General features: G+C 38.2%; 5 protein-coding genes across 5 annotated transcripts; 2 read left to right on the forward strand and 3 right to left on the reverse strand.

The window, feature by feature from the left end:
- Positions 1-421: 421 nt before the first annotated feature.
- Positions 422-2,933, reverse strand: GCK72_017560 (uncharacterized protein; the record flags this gene model as incomplete). The annotated part of the gene is made up of 8 exons (XM_053732146.1): positions 422-538; positions 587-695; positions 740-871; positions 922-1,180; positions 2,215-2,323; positions 2,371-2,479; positions 2,527-2,658; positions 2,710-2,933. 8 exons carry the CDS (start codon positions 2,931-2,933, stop codon positions 422-424), a joined length of 1,191 nt encoding a protein of 396 aa, XP_053581059.1.
- Positions 2,934-6,116: 3,183 nt separating this feature from the next.
- Positions 6,117-6,924, reverse strand: GCK72_017561 (uncharacterized protein; the record flags this gene model as incomplete). The annotated part of the gene is made up of 3 exons (XM_053732147.1): positions 6,117-6,215; positions 6,267-6,716; positions 6,802-6,924. 3 exons carry the CDS (start codon positions 6,922-6,924, stop codon positions 6,117-6,119), a joined length of 672 nt encoding a protein of 223 aa, XP_053581060.1.
- Positions 6,925-10,554: 3,630 nt separating this feature from the next.
- Positions 10,555-11,618, forward strand: GCK72_017562 (uncharacterized protein; the record flags this gene model as incomplete). The annotated part of the gene is made up of 2 exons (XM_003112642.2): positions 10,555-10,986; positions 11,208-11,618. 2 exons carry the CDS (start codon positions 10,555-10,557, stop codon positions 11,616-11,618), a joined length of 843 nt encoding a protein of 280 aa, XP_003112690.2.
- A 727-nt stretch (positions 11,619-12,345) lies between these two features.
- On the reverse strand, positions 12,346-13,329 carry GCK72_017563 (uncharacterized protein; the record flags this gene model as incomplete). The annotated part of the gene is made up of 2 exons (XM_053732148.1): positions 12,346-12,759; positions 12,868-13,329. The coding sequence occupies 2 exons, from the start codon at positions 13,327-13,329 to the stop codon at positions 12,346-12,348; spliced, it is 876 nt and encodes a 291-aa protein (XP_053581061.1).
- On the forward strand, positions 12,577-13,348 carry GCK72_017564 (uncharacterized protein; the record flags this gene model as incomplete). The annotated part of the gene is made up of 2 exons (XM_053732149.1): positions 12,577-12,754; positions 13,221-13,348. The coding sequence occupies 2 exons, from the start codon at positions 12,577-12,579 to the stop codon at positions 13,346-13,348; spliced, it is 306 nt and encodes a 101-aa protein (XP_053581062.1).
- Positions 13,349-18,960: the final 5,612 nt, after the last annotated feature.

Here is an 18,960-nt window from a genome sequence, read left to right on the forward strand (position 1 = left end):
TTTAATATGAAATTCAACGAAATGTTCAACTAGGGAAGTTGGGGCAAAGGTTCTTAATACATGAAACGTTATTTGATAGATGACTGTGCTGAATATGACAGAAATAGTAAGAAAACTACAAAAATTGATTGATTTAGCAAGATTTTCAACAAAAAAAATAGAAATGATTTTTTTGTAGATATCAGAAAAAATTTTTCATGTGATATTAACAAAGGGTGAGAGATAGAGGTGCGTGTGGAGACGCAGACATTGAAAATGAGAATTATCAGTTCGTTGAATCCAGGCGATGCCTTACAAGAGCACAGCAAGCCATAACAAAAAACAAGAGTACTCCTACCAAAATGAGTCCATGTACCAAAAGAACCACCCTGTAAATAGAAGAAAATGATTCAAATTACAAAAGAACAAAGGGTGTTGAAACTCACAGCACCAGGTAGTCGCCTATAGTATAACAGCAATACATTCCACAGCAATCAACTGAAGATCCAGCACATCCGAAATATATAGACTCAACAGGTTCTCCGTCTAAGAAGGTTGTCTGAAAATAGTTCGTTAGTCTTACATGCAGACACAGTAATAAACTTACACTTTGCAGTTGCCAGTCGTCTTCTCCAATTTGATATTCACAGAACACTTTCGAAGTGATATTCTCTCTAGCTTGTGTGAGATTCCAAAAGTATTCACGGTTGTCGAATCTGAAATAATTGACTTTTTGATAAAAAAGTGGTCAAAACCTTACCTAACAGGTCTGTTGAATGATGGGATAACCCACGAATTTTTATATTTTAAGGAATAGGATTGAGAAGAAGATTGATTGAATACTACTGCTCGGAATGATCTTGTTCCAAAGTTGACTGATGAAAAAGACCCGCTGAAATAATCAAAACACATAAGTAGCCATCTCAATTTTAACATACTTACGCTTTCGTTCCACGTTCACCATATTTATTTCGAAAATAAAATGTACTGATTCCTCTGGTACTGTATCCCGCAGCTCCTCCAAACAGTCCACCTCCAGCTCTAGCCATTCTGAGTGCTTCCTGTTCTTGGCGTAATTTTATCATTCTTTCCAAGTCTATAGATCTTCCCGCATTTCCAGCATGAAATACAAAAGCAGCACCGGAAATAAGGGGACACCATTGCAAAGTCAAAAGGACGATTGTCAGTCTCATAGTAGATTCTGAAAATGTGAAGTTTAAAATAAAATATTTTGTAACAGACTCTTAAATGAGACGAGTACAAAACGAAACAAAAATGTTTTATAAAAGTCTACGTCAGACTTTGCTTTTAAATACTGATGCTGGGCAGGGTGTGAAAAAAATGTGTAACAATGAAGATAGAATAAATATAATAAAATTAAGTGGGTGAAAGTTGAAAGATGAAACGGAATGACATCATAAGTGAAAGATGTACCCAGAGATAAGATAACCTTTCACTTCAAAACAAGATTTCAATAATTGAGAGGGATGACATCATGCTAACTATTCTGAAGTTAACGAGAGATGAGCGGACGATTTGGATTCAAGTGACATCTTAATGGAGAGTTCTGATGATTCAAATATTCAACTCATTCTAAAATTAATTGGAGAAACTAAATTTTAAAATCAACAACGCCGGTACTTGAAGCGGAACAGTTTCGCTTCGGTATTGACATTTTTTTGCAGTCGGAGCGGACGATGAAACGCATTCAATTACTCTGGAATTTCAATGGCCTCAATGTCCGTTCAATTTGAATAAATTTGAAAATATTCCACTGATTGAAAATCAAAGATGACTCGACAAATTCAATTCATCGATAACATCATTAATAGAGCAAAAGTAAAACTTCAATGCTTTTGACAGTCCCAATCACCTGAATTGATCTGCGAATCTTGTTTCATCAATCGGAATCTACACCTCATGGTGGCAAATAGTTGGTAGTATATACTATTATTATCAATGTTATCTTGTTGTTTTTATGTATTAAAGAAACATTAAATAAACAAATTTTTATATATTTCAAACCAGAAACAATACATGAAAACGGAAATCAGTGTAAGCCAATACAAAACTAGAAACACTATCAATTGTTGAGCCGATTTAGTTCTTTTCCAGTGATGCAACAGCAGAGAATTATTGTGAAAATGAGTCCACCTGCGATTATACAAAGGAACGCTCTGAAAACGGAAGAATATGACTTGAATTGAGAAGAAAACGGTGATGTAACTCACAAACCCACGTAGTCCTCGAAAACATGACAGCAATACATTCCACAACAATCAACTGCAGTTCCAGCACATCCGAAATATATAGACTTAACAAGTGTTCCGTCTAGGAAGGTTGTCTGAAAATTGTTCATCAGTACTACGGCAAGCATAGTGATAAACTTACAGTTTGCAGTTGCCCATCGTCTTCTCCAATTTGATATTCACAGAAAACTTTCGAAGTGATACTTTCTCTAGCTTGTGTAACATTCCAGTAGTATTCACGGTTGTCAAATCTGAACCAGTTAATTGTTTTCTTTGTAAGAAATGCTCAAAGCCTCACCTAACTGGCGTATTAAATGAGGAGATGACCCAAAAATTTGAAGGATTCGAAGAATGAGATTGAGAGACTGAAGGAGTAAATACAGTAGAGCGGAATGAGTCAGTATTAAAACTGTCTGATGATGAACTGCCGCTGAAAGTCGTTAAACTGTGACTATTTTTTGTCGCAAGTTCAAAAACTCACACTTTCCATCCGCGTTCACCATAATAATATCGAAGACCAAATTTACTAATGCCTCTCGTTTCGTATCCCGCCGCATCTCCGAACAATCCACCTCCAGCTCTAGCTATTCTGCGTTCTATAATTTCTCTCTGGTTCATTGCACATCCTCTCGCTGCTACGGATACAACACCACCAAGATGAAACTGAGACAATTTTAAAGTCAAAAGAAGGGTAATCAGTCTCATAGTATGATCTGAAAACATCAAATTAATTTGTAACAGACGCTTGAGTGAAACGAGTACAGAATGAAGCCGCATATAATTATTGGGACTTTCAAAACTCAAAGATTTCCGCAAGATGTAGCAGCTGTGCGTTGCTCTAACATCATTGGACGCGCATTTAAATATTGATGCTGGGCAGCTTGTGAGAACAGGTGTGGAAATGAAGATAGAATAAATAGATAAAATTAAGTGAGTGAAAGTTGAAAGATGAATCGGAATGACATCATAATTGAAAGGATGTACCCGAGGATAATATAACCTCTTGTTATGGTCGAAAAACGAAAAGTTGATACTTTTGTGTCCGGTACTGTATTTGTACTTGTAGCATATGTATAATATTATTTGTTTTTATGTACCTACTTGTACATATGAAGCAATATTGATGAAATACATGTGTTAAAAAAGAACTGTTATAATGAGCAATGAATGAAAAAAATTTTGAATAGCCTTTGCGCTTCTTGTAGCTACAACACGGTTTTCAGACTTATGTACTACTTCAGCTGCTTGTATGGGAATTTTTCATCATATATAAACAAACACGTTCTCTATCTTTCATGGGCCTCCGATTTTTTCACGGGCCTCCGATTCTTCTACGGGCCTCTTATTTTTTTATGGGCCTCCGATTCTGCCATGGGCCTCCGATTTTGGAACAGAGCCAACGTTTTTCTAGAAGTTTTTATTCAAGTTGAACATACATTGATACCATTAATATACGAGAGTGATGGTATTTCAGATCTGGTAGAGATGTTAAAAGCAGTAGACAAATTCTGGTTTGATTACAAACAAGCATGCAGATTGTTGAATACCACTAGCAGCTCTGTTAACTTTAGAATAGTTCGCATGATGTCATTTCTCTCAATTATTCAAATCTTGATTTAAAGTGAAAGGTTATCTTATATCTCCGTGTATCTTATAAATGTGATGTCATTCCGTTTCATTTTTCAACTTTCATCCACCTAATTTTATTATATTTGATCTATCTTCATTGCTACACCTGTTTTCACACGCTGCCCAGCATCGATATTTGAATGGGCCTCCAATCATGCCAGTGATACGTATATACGCACAGCTGTAAAGTCTGACGGAGATTTTGAACATTGAAAGCCACAATCATTATGTGTTTCGCTTCGTACTCGTTCCACTTAAGAAACGGTTACAAAATATTATATTTAAAACTTCACATTTTCAGAGTCTACTATGAGACTGACTATCTTGATTTTGTAATGGTCTCCCCTTATTTATTTTGTAATGGTCTCCCCTTAAGAAGATGATGAAGATGTGGACGACGACGACGACGATGAAGAAGGCGGTTTCGGAGGGAAGAGCTCTGCAAACATGTTTGGTGAAGACGATGGATCAAGTGATGAAGAAATGGGACCCTATGATTATGAAATGACTGGTGATAAATTCTCTGACATGGGAATGACCCGGGGTGTCCCCCCTGAAATCTTCCCATATTGTGAACATAAGTAGTGTCTGACGTAACTAAGAAAAATCCAAAATTATACTTAGCTGCGCTCTCGGAGGTTTCGTAGAGTTACACAACTTTTTTGAAAATTTTCAAAAATTTCGATGTCTCCACTTTGAGAACTCGTAACTTTTCGAGTTTTTGAGCTACCGTGAAGGTTTTAGGCTCATTCGATAGGTAATAACCCCGACTTCAAAAACTCCTCTTTGAGCACTTACCGAAAAACAAAACCTGCTGAACTGAGGTTGAAAGTGTGAAAAAATCGTCAGTGTGATGTAACGATAAATGCCAAATTTCGACAATCGGGGAACTGGGGACTACCACCTGCGTACTTCTTACTCCGAGTTATGTCTGTATACGTGTTCGAATATAGGTCGAGCCTTTGAGTTACGGAATTTTTTTCAGTTTTTCAGAAAAATTTCAGCTTTTCCACGTATCGTTCAATTTTCCTCAAATAATTAGAGCAATGACAAAAATAACGAAAAAGAGGCTACATCACAAAATTTTGCATTAACTAGCCATGAATGATGTTTTTGGTGCTGGAGCTTCAATATAAACGGATGTCAATTTTTGTTTTTGACAACATAACGTATAGGGAGGGATACGTGCAAAAGCTGAAATTTTTCTGAAAAACTGAAAAAACTTCCGTAACTCAAAGGCTCGACCTATATTCGAACACGTATACAGACATAACTCGGAGTAAGAAGTACGCAGGTGGTAGTCCCCAGTTCCCCGATTGTCGAAATTTGGCATTTATCGTTACATCACACTGACGATTTTTTCACACTTTCAACTGCAGTTCAGCAGGTTTTGTTTTTCGGTAAGTGCTCAAAGAGGAGTTTTTGAAGTCGGGGTTATTACCTATCGAATGAGCCTAAAACCTTCACGGTAGCTCAAAAACTCGAAAAGTTACGAGTTCTCAAAGTGGAGACATCGAAATTTTTGAAAATTTTCAAAAAAGTTGTGTAACTCTACGAAACCTCCGAGAGCGCAGCTATAATTTTGGATTTTTCTTAGTTACGTCAGACACTACTTATGTTCACAATATGGGAAGATTTCAGGGGGGACACCCCGGGTCATTCCCATGTGAGATGCTCGAAGATCTGGAAGAAGAGGAGAAGAAGAACGGAAAGAATAAGAGTGGAAAGAAGAGAGGAATCAAGAGAAGAGGTGGTGGATTCAAGCAAGGAGATGCCAAAAAGTTCAGAAAACATTGATGCTTCCGAATATATGTATGGTAATTGTTTTTTTTTAATTACTTTTTCGTTATGTTGTGTTTTTCGAAAGTTATTGTTGACTGTTTCCAACTTTTGATTTTATAAAAACTTTATTTATAGAACAACACATATTATGATGAAAGAAAAAAATATTCAGATTCATTCAGCCGACAAGTATTATTTCGAAACTTCGTAGTAACCGATCACTGTGTGTATTTTTGAGTCTTTTTCGCCACTAAAACGATTTTGAAATAGATTCAAAAGTTTTGTTGACGAGATCGGCACATTCTTTGATGCGGTCGGCACATCTGTTGATGAGGTCGGGACATTCGTTGATGATGTCGGGTCATTCGTTGTTGTTTTGATAGCGATGAGACCTGGTCCAAGAATAGCACATGGAAACTGTGTTCCATCTCCATCTTATGCAGATTCATGTAGTATTTCGAGCTCTCGTTGGTCAGATCACCATATTGCCATCTCTCCAAGTGTTTCACTTGTCGGTCGTGCTATCACTATTTGAAGCTTCTTGTCAATAATCTTCTGAATCGACTCTTTCGGCAGCTGAAATTAGCAATATCACTATAACTTAATTCACCCATGGCTTTAACTCACGCGTTGAAAAAAAAAGCAACGAGCGGAATCCGGTATATCTTCCACCAGAGCATACACCACAAATTCTGTTACATTGGTCTTCGCATCATCTACAGCTTTCATTTCAACATTCGCCTTGTTCGTAAGCTTTTGAAGACATTCTTCTAGCTTCACTGCTTTCATTGGTGGGTGTTTTGATATCATAGTGGCCGCGGCTTCATCGTTGGCCAAACTGGCATTACAAGCTGTGACGACCAGCCAATGGGTTGTCGGAAAATCATCATCCTCGAGTTTTTTCATACTTATTTTTTGAGTGGAAGGTCGCATTAGTAGGAAGTACAGCGGGGTCATTGGCAATTTGGAATTTCCCGCCGGTACGACCAAACCTTTTTCCTCCAGAGTCCTCCAGAATTCCGATCTCTTGTGGGGATGGGAACGCATCGACTCAATTTCCTTGTTGCTCACAATCTTCTGAAGATAACTGAGCACGAAGACAACTGAGTCTTTTAAACTGCATTTTCCATTACTTCGTTGCTCTTCATTTCCGTGAACTCACATCGCAATGTCCAAAACAACGTTTGGTATCAATTCGAGATTTACGAGAAGTTTCTTGAGAAGTTTTCAAGTCAAGGCAATTTGTGTACGCCTTATTGAAATCTTCATCGTCTATCTCATACATTGTGACCGGAACGCGAAAATCCTCGTATCCACTTGACTACTCTTCATTGAGTATTGTGACAAGTCGATGGTTCCCCTCGATCAGAATAGCCTTATTCATCTGTCCGTCCGACTGCTATACAATGATGGAGATTGTGGATGCATGTTTCAGATTGAATAACTCCGGAATTTCGATATTTTTCATATCACTCAGCTTTTCGTTGTAGACTGGTCGTATCAGTCTTCCTCGAATCTCCATTTCTTTAAGTGCAGATATGGTCATCTCGGTTTGCTTAATCTTATATGGGGCTCCGTCATCTTCCAGTCTCTTTCGCTTTGGCGGTGGTGGCTTGTCTTCATCTTTCTGAAAGTTCAACTGATTTGTTGTAACAAATTTATTTCATTCTACTTATTCAAGTACTAAATCAAAATCTAACAGGCTCTAATCACAGGCTAATGCTGTTAACACGAATAGGATTTGTTTTCGTAAAAATTTCCCACCTGCTCAGTTTCATTCTCCAACTCAATCTGATTGTCTGATCCATTATCGTCCTCTGATAAATTGACAAGACGATTCTGAACTTTCCAATAATTTTGGCTTTTAAAATTGTATGCTTACCATTTGAGAAGTTGAGACGAATGAATTTTCCCCGATGGAGGGTATTCCATAGAGCGTGCGATTATGATTTATTGTCTGGAAAATGCGAAAGATTGAAAACATATTTTAAATTTCCATCTGAAAATTGACAATTTTTACCATTGATTTGCTTCATCTCTCCCTCTAGCCTGCTCATCTTCCTTCTCCTCCTATCACGCTTCTAAAGACTGCGGCAACACAATCGGAAAGTGGTTGCATGGCACAGGTCGTTCGCAAACGATCCGTTACGTATGGTCCGGACGATCGCGCACGGGTCATATCGGTACCGAAAACGAGACCCGTTATGCACCTATTCACGGAGAGAAAGTGCGAATAAAAAGGCCATTTTTTGCATTTTAATGCTATTCAGCAATGCACTTTAATGTGCATAAAAAACACTTTAATTCGCATTAAAATGCTAATTAAAATGCACCTCGCGGCGAGATATCTTAATTAAAGTGCATGCACCTTTAAGACTTTGTGGATTTACGGATTTTTATTAAAGGCGCATGCATTTTAATTAAGATATCTCGCCGCGATGTGTATTTTAATTAGCATTTTAATCCAGTCCGTGCGCGATCCGTTCATTACTGGTTGCTCTCCTTGCCCCCCTTCCCAATTTTCTCGATTTTCAAAGCTGAAAGGCATTATAATGACATATTTATTTAGATAAAAATTTATTAAAACAATTGAACATTCAAGAACAAAAGATAGAAAAGTCAACAAAAAAACTAATAAAACATTTATTAAAACATTCCTAATTTTTGTCGGTTTGTGTTCATTTTGTGCCAATATCCTTAATTCTGTCGATTTTTGAAGCCAAAATCCTGATGGAGGTGCCTCCTTCCTTTTACTCATGTTCGGCACTCGAAGCTCTGAAAAAGTATTTTTCTCATTTTTATCTTTGAATAAATCGCTCACTCACCAAAAAGCTGCTCAAAAGTAGAATGTTTCTGCATCCTTTCTCGAAAAATGTTGAACTTGCAGCTTCTTGCTCCTTGATTTGAATATCCGACAGAACCGTCCTATACTGTATTTATAGGTTGCCGATTGACAAACCTCAACAATGTTGTTGTCCATTTTGTTCGAATTGTCCTCCAATAATTTTATCAGCCTGAAAAACCATGAAAAGTCTGTAAATCGAAAAAATTTGATAAATGATAGGAAAAAAATATTCGAAATAAAAATCGAGCTGACCGCGAGATGAAAAGTTAGTCCAATCATCCATATACGATCCGTGCGCGAAAGCAATCAGAGTCGCTCAGCAGGACGTCGTAAATTATCCTAACGCGATCTCGTATCCGAGCAGTGCGCGCACAGTCGATAGCAAAGTCGGACATCCATAAACGGTCCGTGTGCGGATGAGAAATACGAGTCGTGCGCGAACGACCTATCGCGAGAAGCATCTTTACGGATCCATAAAGACTCCGCACAAGATTCACATCCGTAATGCGTCTACTCGCGAAACACTCGAACACGTTTTTATATTGCCGCCGTATTCTTTTCAGACGTGGTAAGAGATGCAGCAAATTAATGGTAAAATTACTCAATTTTCAGGTCGAGATTTCAGCCACTTACAGGTCACGGAAGCAACTTTTGAAAGTTGATTTATAGGTTTTGAAACATCCTCTTTCACTCTGTATAGGTCCTTTTTGCTGGCATTAAGGACCACTTAAAAGGTTCCCTTGTGAGCTGATGACGTGTCTGTTCCAATGCCACGAATGCCAAGTTTAAAATTGGATAATGCCGTCGGAGCGTTTTCTCGAGTTCACACTTGAGTTCACGAGAAAACTTTGAGAAACGAACATTTTTTTGGTGTTTTGGTGAAACATTTTCATCATCATACACGGGCTCCTCATTTTCATTTCCTTTTCCATTTTCATTTTCATCTATTTTGATGCTGAAGAAATTATAATGAAAATGGGTGTCACCCAGTTTCAAAGATGGAAATGAAGGAATGACTTTGTCCCATAACGTTAACGTTTTACGAATCATGCAGATCAAAAGTAGATCTTCATCTTTATCATAATCATTTTTTGTGTATAGATCAAAAATTGTTATATTGAGCACTGAAACGGGACAATTTGAGGGAAGAAATTACTTTGTTCATAAATAACTTTCAGTGTCCGTACAAAAAAGTTGTCAACTACAAAAATGAAGAACTACTTTTGATCTGTACCTGAATGACTTGGAAGTGTGAATAAGTCACATTGAGAAGAACGTTATTTTGTATTAAAAAAACCTAAAAACCTGATTCTTCGTTTATGAAAAGAAAGAGACGAAGCTATTCATTTGCAAAAAAAAACAACATGAAATCAAAAGTAATTATCAGAAGAGTCATTGAAAAATCTTTCCATGCTCTGTTCCAACCAGGAATATGCCCCAACTGACTGCAACACCAGAAGTCCAGAAATATCATCTTGTAGGTCTCCATTTCCTCCCGTTTTTACAGTAAATAATCAGTAACACAGCGGCAAACATACCAGATTCAAGTGAGAAAAACCATCAGTCCTCTGAAACCATCAAAAAATTAGTTTATTTCTAAAGAACGTCTGCTAAAAGTGAAGAGATACACAGTTCTTGTTTTGAATAACTGTATGAAATGGTGTCTCACCGAATTATCATACCCTTCCATGTTTCAGAAACAACGTGAAGAACAAGAATATCGACAGATTGTTGACTGTTATGTTTTCTCTTTCAACGGGCCAACAATTGACATTTTCATGAAGTTATTTTTAATAGCAAGTTGTGTTGCTGCGAACATCAATTCAAGTAAATGCTATGATTTTCTGACTGACGTCATTTTCATTTCCCATTTTCAGTCTCCATTTTGATATAGTCTGCACCGAAAACTCTTATCAATTATCATCATTCGGAAACCCCTGTTTGACATTTCTTTTTGACTAATCAATTCAAATGATTCGTCATTTTCGTGTGCTGGAAAGATGGTTCAGTGGTAGTATAAAAGGAGATAGTGAGCCTCATTTTTTATCGAATTGATCAAAAGTTTTCAATATGATCAAGTCATCAATCGCTTTGGCTTTGTTATTTGCTTTGTCTTCTGCAAGACCACAGGATATTGAGACAAATAATGTTGTTTTTGGATTCGAGCAAACTGTAGCACTTCCAGCTCCAGCTATTGTGAACAATGATGCGTCTTATGGAAACGCTGTTGATTTCTCTGTTCCAACCAGCGCTGCAATGATGACTTGTTTGAAGAAAGCCAAGTATCAAGTCGTCTTCGTTCGTGCATTCGCTCCAGCTGGATCCGGATCCTTTGATATGAATGCAGTTGGAACTATCCGAAATGCGTATACCGCTGGATTGGGAATCGAGGTTTACATGACTCCACAACCAACATCCAGTAATCAAGGATACCAACAATTGGATATTCTCTACAACAACCTTAACAACAATGGAATCACCGTTAGAGCCGTTTGGATTCAAGTGAGTTTACTTTTTTATATTGAAAACTTATGGGGTGCTCTAGAAACTAAGTTTTTTGAAAAGTTAGACCTGAAACAGTCTAAAATTGCCTCTCAAATTTCTGTTATTTCGAAAACCTCTCATTTTCTTCAATTCCGCGTTTTCGTGTGCCTTATCAGTCACAACTCAATGTAGTCATAAAAATTCAGGCACTTGATTTTTCGAACTCGTCTATTTTTCAGGTTACCTCTCCAGCCAACTGGCCAAACAACCCAACCGCCAACGTCAACTTCATCAACAGCATCGTATCCCGTGCCAAGCAATACGGACTTACCGTCGGAATCTACACTTCTCAATACGACTGGAGTCAAATCACCGCCCAATGGAACACATTGAGCTCTGATGTTCTTCTCTGGTATTGGAATGTTCTTGGAAGTGGAGCTTCTGGCGAGACTAAGGCCACTTTCGATGACTTCCGTGCTTTCGGATCATTCAAGAAGGCATCTGCCAAGCAATACGCTCAAGTTGAGACAGTCTGCCAATTGGTTGTTAACCGTGATGTGTATGCTGTTGGTATCCCAGCTGTTGCTGCTGAGAAGACTGTTGTCAGCGAGTCTGACAAGATTGTTGTCGGAGGATTCGTTGGAAACTAATCATTTTCTGCTTTAATTTCATGATCTCTTCGTCGTAATAAAAATTTTAAGCGATTTTTGATTTCTTATCAAAACTGACCGTTGTGCACTGGCAATAGAAGATTCTAGAAAATAGAGAGCATAGAACAAAAAATGATAAGAAAAAAATTAAAGATGGCTAATACAGATTAGTGTAGGTACTTACCTTCGTTACTTTTGATGATGCAACTTTTCCGAATTCAAATTGTATGCAATGCCAAGCTGGAGCTACAGACGGTACTAGAAAAGTTATAAGGTTGTGCTTTCAGAAATGAAGTTTAACGCGTACAAGGAACTAACGCGCATTGAACTGAAATGGATGAGAAAAAACAAGTATGAACTTTCGTGGTTGAAGTTATAATTGAATTGAACTTACCATCTTTCAAGTATTTGGAGCAGTCTCTAACAAAACCTCGATCCGCTTGGAAGCGATCCCGACTTACAAGTTTCAAAACTCTATCCTATCAATAAATCGAAACATCTTTGTTGCACGATCTGCAGTTTTGAAAAACGTTTTTTGGAACCATGGAAAAGTGAGCTCCGAGCTCATTCTTCTGATGTAAACCACTATCCCTATCCCCCTGTCCACCAATCCTCCATAACATAAATCACCGAACCACTTTCACTTTGATAAAGCTGACACTTGATTTATTACAAATATTACAAAACAAAAATACTTTTCCGTAAGAGATCACAAAACAACTAAAATTTAGAATCCAATGACTCCACCGACAACAATCTTGTTGCTATCAACGATCACGTTCTTCTTAGCCGAAGCAGCAGCTGGAATTCCAACAGCATACACATCACGGTTGACAGTCAAGGAGCAAACAGATTCAACTTGAGCGAATTGTTTGACAGAGGCAGCCCTGAATGATCCGAAAGCACGGAAGTCATCGAATGTAGCTGGGGTTTCTCCGGTGACACCTCCTCCGAGAACATGCCAGTACCAGAGAAGAACATCAGAGCTCAACGTAGCCCAGTTTCCAGTGATCTGGCTCCAGTCATATTGGTTGGTGTAGATTCCGACGGTAAGTCCGTATTGCTTGGCACGGGAGATGATGCTGTTGAGGAAGTTGACGTTGGTAGTGGCGGATTTTTGCCAGTTGGCTGGGGAGGTAACCTGTAAAATCGATTGTGACGTACTCTTATCATTTCAATTTGAATTTAAAATATAGAAATTATTGATAAGAATTACAAATGTCCTTAAGTACAAAGAATGCACACTAACCTGAATCCAAACTGATCGAATAGTGATTCCATTGTTGGTAAGTCCGTTATAAAGAAGATCCAATTGTTGGTATCCTTGAAGGGATGAAAGTGGCTGTGGAGTCATGTAAACCTCGATTCCCAATCCAGCGGAGTAGGCGTTTCTGATGTTGTTGACAGAGGTGGTGTCGAAGATTCCAGAACCAGTTGGAGCGAAAGCTCTAAGGAATACAGCGGCATATCTGGATGTCTTGAGACAATTCATTTGAGCAAGAGTGGCTGGAACGGCGAGGTCTACTCCATACGCGTAGGTGGCATCAACGCTGACAACGGCTGGTGCTGGCTTGGCTTCAATCTTCTCGAATCCAATTTCAGTTACTTTGAAGTTGTCTTCTGGGAGTGCAACGATTCTGTTGGAATCGACATCTTGTGGTCTGGCAGAAACCAAAGCGAAGAGGAAAGTAAGGGCGACAAGCTTGAGCATCTCTTCTGAAACAAAATGAAAAGATCTGTTGATGCAAAGAGTTTTGAAGCGAAAATATTTGAGAGAATGAAAAACGAAAAACCAATGATTCGGTGATGGATGGAGGCTCGTTTAAGTAGAGGCGATTGGCAAGTGATAAGGGTAATCAGTGAGATGGAAAAGTGACGAGTAGGGGAGACGAGAAAGGGGCGTTTAGTCACTTTGAAATGTCAAACAGATGGAAAACATAAAGGAAAATAGACGGAGTGCACAATTACAGATTGGAAGTTTCAAACGATTATTTTCTACCGGAAACGAATTAAAATAGAAACTACTGAAACGTATTTGAGCGTGTCGAAAAGAAAGAGTGTTCAAAAAAAGAAAACGATGAATCATAGAAACCAATCAATCACTCATTGATACTGGCTGTCAAGTCTTTGGGAACCAAGGTCTTTTATACTGATATTTATTGCTAATAGTTAGTATGACTAATATGGAATTGCTGTTATAATTCTGAGGAGAGTCTCAGGATAAGAATAGAATAGAGGCAGGTGGATTCAAGGAGTTTGATTTTTTGGTGAGCTACAATTTTCGGTTGAATGGGAATGAAGTAAACAGCTAAGGTATTCATACATTGCTGAGATTTCTCAGGATGACCCTCAATTCCCAATTCAGCCGACTGAGTTGATGTGGAAGATTTCAAATGTTTAGAAATGAATACTTTCATTTCATACATCCAGACACACCGCAAATTTCAGTGACTTAATAGCTACCGACAAGTCCAGAACGTTTAAAAACTCATTTGGTGTTGTGCATCTGTTAGTATTGCAGTTTTCGTTTTTTGGTTCAACTCATGTCTATTTGTGATAGGCACTTCATCATTCGTTGATTTTCTATTAGTAAAATAGGTCAAACGATTCGTTTTTAGGTGACATCTGGAACGACTTTTCATGTCTGAAAAACAGAAACTGTTGCTACAAACCGGGTGTCTGTTTGCAATTTGAATTCAGAATATGCTCCATCTCCAGCCAACCATCTACGTGCCTTTCCTGAATCCAGAATTGCTCCCACCAGCTATCCTACATACATTCATTCATTTTCCACCAGTTGTTCCCATTCCTCCCAATTTTTTGTCCATTTTTCAATAAAATATTCGGTCACAACCTCGTGCTCTTCCCTCCCCCCGCCGTCATTGTCACAATTCGAAAAGCTCCAAAATTCCAAAAGTAGGACAGCAGAGCCCCGTCGCCTCTCGACAACAATTGACGGACTCTTCCCGTTTGCCACTTCACCAAACTTTCCTTTTTTCTTATTCTTTTCTTTTTTGCTCGTTTCCTTTCTTTTTCCTCTCCTTCTGGAACCGACATCTCCTCAATTTTCTTCTTCGCTGACGTGACAATCACAATAGAAGAAGCAAGGGAAAGAAGCTCGTTCAAATCCAAATTAGTTTTTTTTTGTTAGGACTAAGAAAAGAAAAAGAAAAAGACAAATTAAAAGAAGAAAAAAAGTTAGGAATGGTCAAGTAAGAATAGCTAAACAAGGTGTCCAGAGATAAATGAAAAATGACAGAAAAAGAAAAGAAAAGGCAGTGAGGAGGCTGTACTTGAATATTTATTTGTAGCTGCCTACGGATTCTGAAGGAGAGAAAATATATTCAGAGACCATGAATCAGGTGGGGCAAAGTTGTTACTAACTAACCAACTGATGTATGTTCTTTTGTTTATTTTTGGTGGTTTGAACATTGAGAACTTGTTTTATTTGGATTGAAGTTGTAAGATGTGAGTTTCTAAAGAAACCTTTGGAATCAGATTCTGGAAAATAGATAGATTGAATAGTAATACGCATTAAACATAGAGAACTTTAAAATTTATAAAATTTTGAACCAATAACTTGTAAAAATCAAAAACCTAACTGATTTGAATATCCGACTTCTTCCTAAAGCTAGACTCTCTGTCTCATGCCCAAAGCTTGCCCATGGCTTGCCCATGGCTTGCCCAAGGCTTGTCCAAATCCTGCCCATTTCTTGCCAAACTGTTACCCATTGATCTTTCTGTTGCTTCTGATGCCTGCCATTGGGTGATCCTAGGATTAGCCAATGCATGTCCAAACTTAATTAAGGTTGTATCAAGAAACTCTCAGCTATTGACAGGTTTCCAAGTATGCTGGAGTTTTGACTAGAGGCTAAACATTTTTCACATCTCGCATATCACTCGCCCGTGACTTACCTTTTCTTGTCCTATTCTTGCCCGAACTCTAGAACAAGAGTGATACAAGGATGCTTGTAATCAACAGCCTTAAATTATTTTCGCCTGTTATTCGGTACCGTACCAAACGTTCATGTTAAGACAGACAGTGTTTCTGAAGACATTGAACAAGAATGTTCACTACCGTCTTTTTCATGTCTCAAAATCTCCCTTCAATACCAAATTCCACTAATTTCTCCACTTATCTCCTCTCATTTGTATCTTCCCTCCCATGCTCCGACACGTCATCAACGATGCGAAGAATAAGGAGCAAAAGAAGAAAAACGCATTCATAATAACGAGGCGGTCGGCTTCCGGCACTCGTGTATTATTTCCGGGGAATTCGTGTCCGTTTTTTGTGTGTCCATCCTCCGCACAGCTCTCCTTTTCTTGCCACCAAAAACTCTTCTCTCGCCTTTTCTTTCAGTGTTTTATGTGTCCGGATGGTTTCCCCCCGTCCCCGCGTTTTTACGAGTTCTTCTTCCTTTTCTTTCTTCTCGTTTCCATTGATCGTTCCTTCCATTCCTTTTTTCGTGTTGCTCTTCTCTTTTTCCCTTTCTCTCAAAAGTTTCCACGTGTTTTTGTTGTTGTTTTTCGGGCGTTGATTTCTAATCTGAAATTCTGTTCAGCTGAAATTGTATTAGCTGACTATGAGAAAAGAGAGTGTCAGCACTAACAAGATAATCCGCTACATAATAAATTGTTGTTTCTCTTAAAAAGATTACCGTATCGAGAACATTGTTTGAGTCCTGATCGCTTGATTTTTTGAAATGTAACATGCCTGGATCTCCTGAAGTCGGTTTCCAAACTATTGTGGCAGATTCTATGATTAATTCAGACAGTTCCATTCGAAAACATGAGAAAAAGAGGTTCCAATTCAAGTATCACAACACTAAATTTCGCTGAGCAGCGACTCTTGGCGTTAGGCGACGATACTCAGTTTAATCACAAATCTCAGTTCAAATTTCAAGCTATTGGGGAATGAGATGACCCATATCTCATAGCTCTTTATGCAGTTTCAGAACTGACAGATCCGAAGTCCCTAATGTTTGACCTATCATAAACCAAGTCACGATATTGATTGATTTCAACAGATAGTCAGAGATTTTTCCTCTGAAAATATCTAAGATTAATACCAACGTATAAATTTCAGCTGTCAAATTACATCTCATAATTTTGTTTTGAGCTGAAATGGTTTGGCTATCGGTTCCCTTGATCCTCTGTCCTACAGCTACTGTATGAGTGAACACTCATCCACATTTTCATTTCTACCATTCCTCAATTCCTTTCCTTCCTTCGTTCCATGATCTAGTCTCATAAAAATCTGAAACTTTCTGAAAAAGAATAAAAGAATCCGAAGATGCTCTCCTCGTCCTCTTTTCAATTCTTCCTTTCCTCCTCCTCTTACTCCTCTTTTTTCTGTCAATCCATCATTCTGTAGTCGTTGACCTCGTTTCCTGTCTCCATGACGTCTTCTTCCGACGTTGCCGAGAAGCCGTCGCCCGAATCATCGTGCACGATCTGCATTGCTCAAATGCACACTTCTAATCCATGGGTCTAGTTTCGAGCGCAAAAAGAAAGAAGACGTTTTTCTTCTTCTCAGCCTCAGCGAGTGGGGGCTCTAAGACGAAGAAAGTATAAGACGGGGGAAAAGAAGAAGACGAAGTGAGTGAGCACACGACGGAGCCCCGCGCAAACGCATCGATCGGTTCCCAAAAGAGAGAAAAAGAGAGGAAAAGAGAGTCTTCTTCTCCTTCGTCTGCATTTTCCGCAAGCACACACACACACACATGGGCTCTCCGGAGCATACAAACATACTCCCTTCAGATATCCAAAGCTAAATCCTGGAAAAAAATAACAGCGAAAAGAATAGGCCCCAACAGAGCAGCATCGAAAAAAGTATTGCGAAACCCGAACCTCACTTTTTCGCTCCCATTGCTCTCTTCGAGGTCTCCACGTGTGTCATCTGTCCATTTGTCCATTCGATTCAGTATTCCAAAATATCCGATTTCCCGCCTCATCCAACCTTTTTGTTATTCTTCATCCCATTCGTCTTTTTATATTCTTGTTTTGCTCATATTCATTCCTTTCATTCCTTCATCCCCATTTTTCTCCTTCTAGTCTTTTCTTCAACTCCACGAATGTCCATTTTCGAGTTTCACACCTGATTGCACACAGTTTAAAGTGGAAAGAGCATGTACTGAGTCAGGTGTATTTTGAATATTTTATTTATAACTCTGAATGTGATTAACGTCATTCTGAGATCTGAAATTAGTATAGTTTTATGACTTTTATTTATTGAGGTATGTCTGAAAATAATGAAAACGTCATTCTAAATCCCGTCATGATTTTCAAATTTGTAGCTGGAGACGTGGCTTCTAGACCAAAGTGGTTCAATATTATACTTTCAAATTTTATAAGTTTTCACCTTTTGTTTTCAAGCACTTTTTTATCTGTGAGTTCAAATCCGGTAAGCTCCAAGAGACCGTGGATACCCTTCTAAAATCAAAGAATGAAATTTTCAGAATCCGACTAGAATCACTTTCTATTCTCATGAAAAATCTGAAAATGACAGAACTCTCGTCAGTTGGTGCATTTTGTCCCTAAATAAGCTTTTTGTAGATTTCTGATGTGGTAATTGTCGTTCCGAATGACGGATTTAGATTACATCGAATTCTTTACTTGTAATCATCCTTTTATAGACTAAAATCCTTGTAAATCTGCTCGATTCATCTTAAGCCGGAATTCAAGATCTTTGCCAAATCCCTCAGCGTCCGTTGAACACTTAAACATCCCGTTCAATTTTTTGATCTCAATTTGCACAACTCATTCAAAAATACCAATTACATGAACAATCACCACCAGAACGTCTCATTAAACTTCCTCTTCTTCTGATCTACCTGAACTTTGAAACTCGAAAAGTTCTTCGGATAATTAGTTATATCCAATTGTCAAACCGACGTCATCCCCCTTTCACACAAAAAACAACAGCTCGTCATTTCATTTCAATTTTTCTGTCATTCTAATGTATCAATTGTCATTCCTCACATAACGTCATCTTAATTCTCATCTTGATATCTAAATTCTTTTTCTCAAATTTCTTCTTTTTGATATTATGTCTCATCCATTGCTGAAACGCCGCGTTTCCCAGCAATTCCATTCCTTTTCCAACGATTTATTTTCCTTTTTCTTCTCTCTCGACTCCAAAATGTTCTTCTTCTTCTTCCTTCTTCTTTCCTACTTTTTCATTCATCAAATGTTGTGAAGAAGGGCTGAAAACAGGGGAGGTCAAATGAAAAATGAACATGTTTTGAAACTTTTTTTCTTCAAGATTTCATTATTTTCTCTTCGTAATAATTATGAATTATGCCCCTTGTTTTTTTTTCAAAGTTTCACCTGCTCCATCCAA

The sequence above is a fragment of the Caenorhabditis remanei genome, chromosome V (genome assembly GCF_010183535.1).
Source record: "Caenorhabditis remanei strain PX506 chromosome V, whole genome shotgun sequence".
Classification (NCBI taxonomy): Eukaryota; Metazoa; Nematoda; class Chromadorea; order Rhabditida; family Rhabditidae; genus Caenorhabditis; species Caenorhabditis remanei.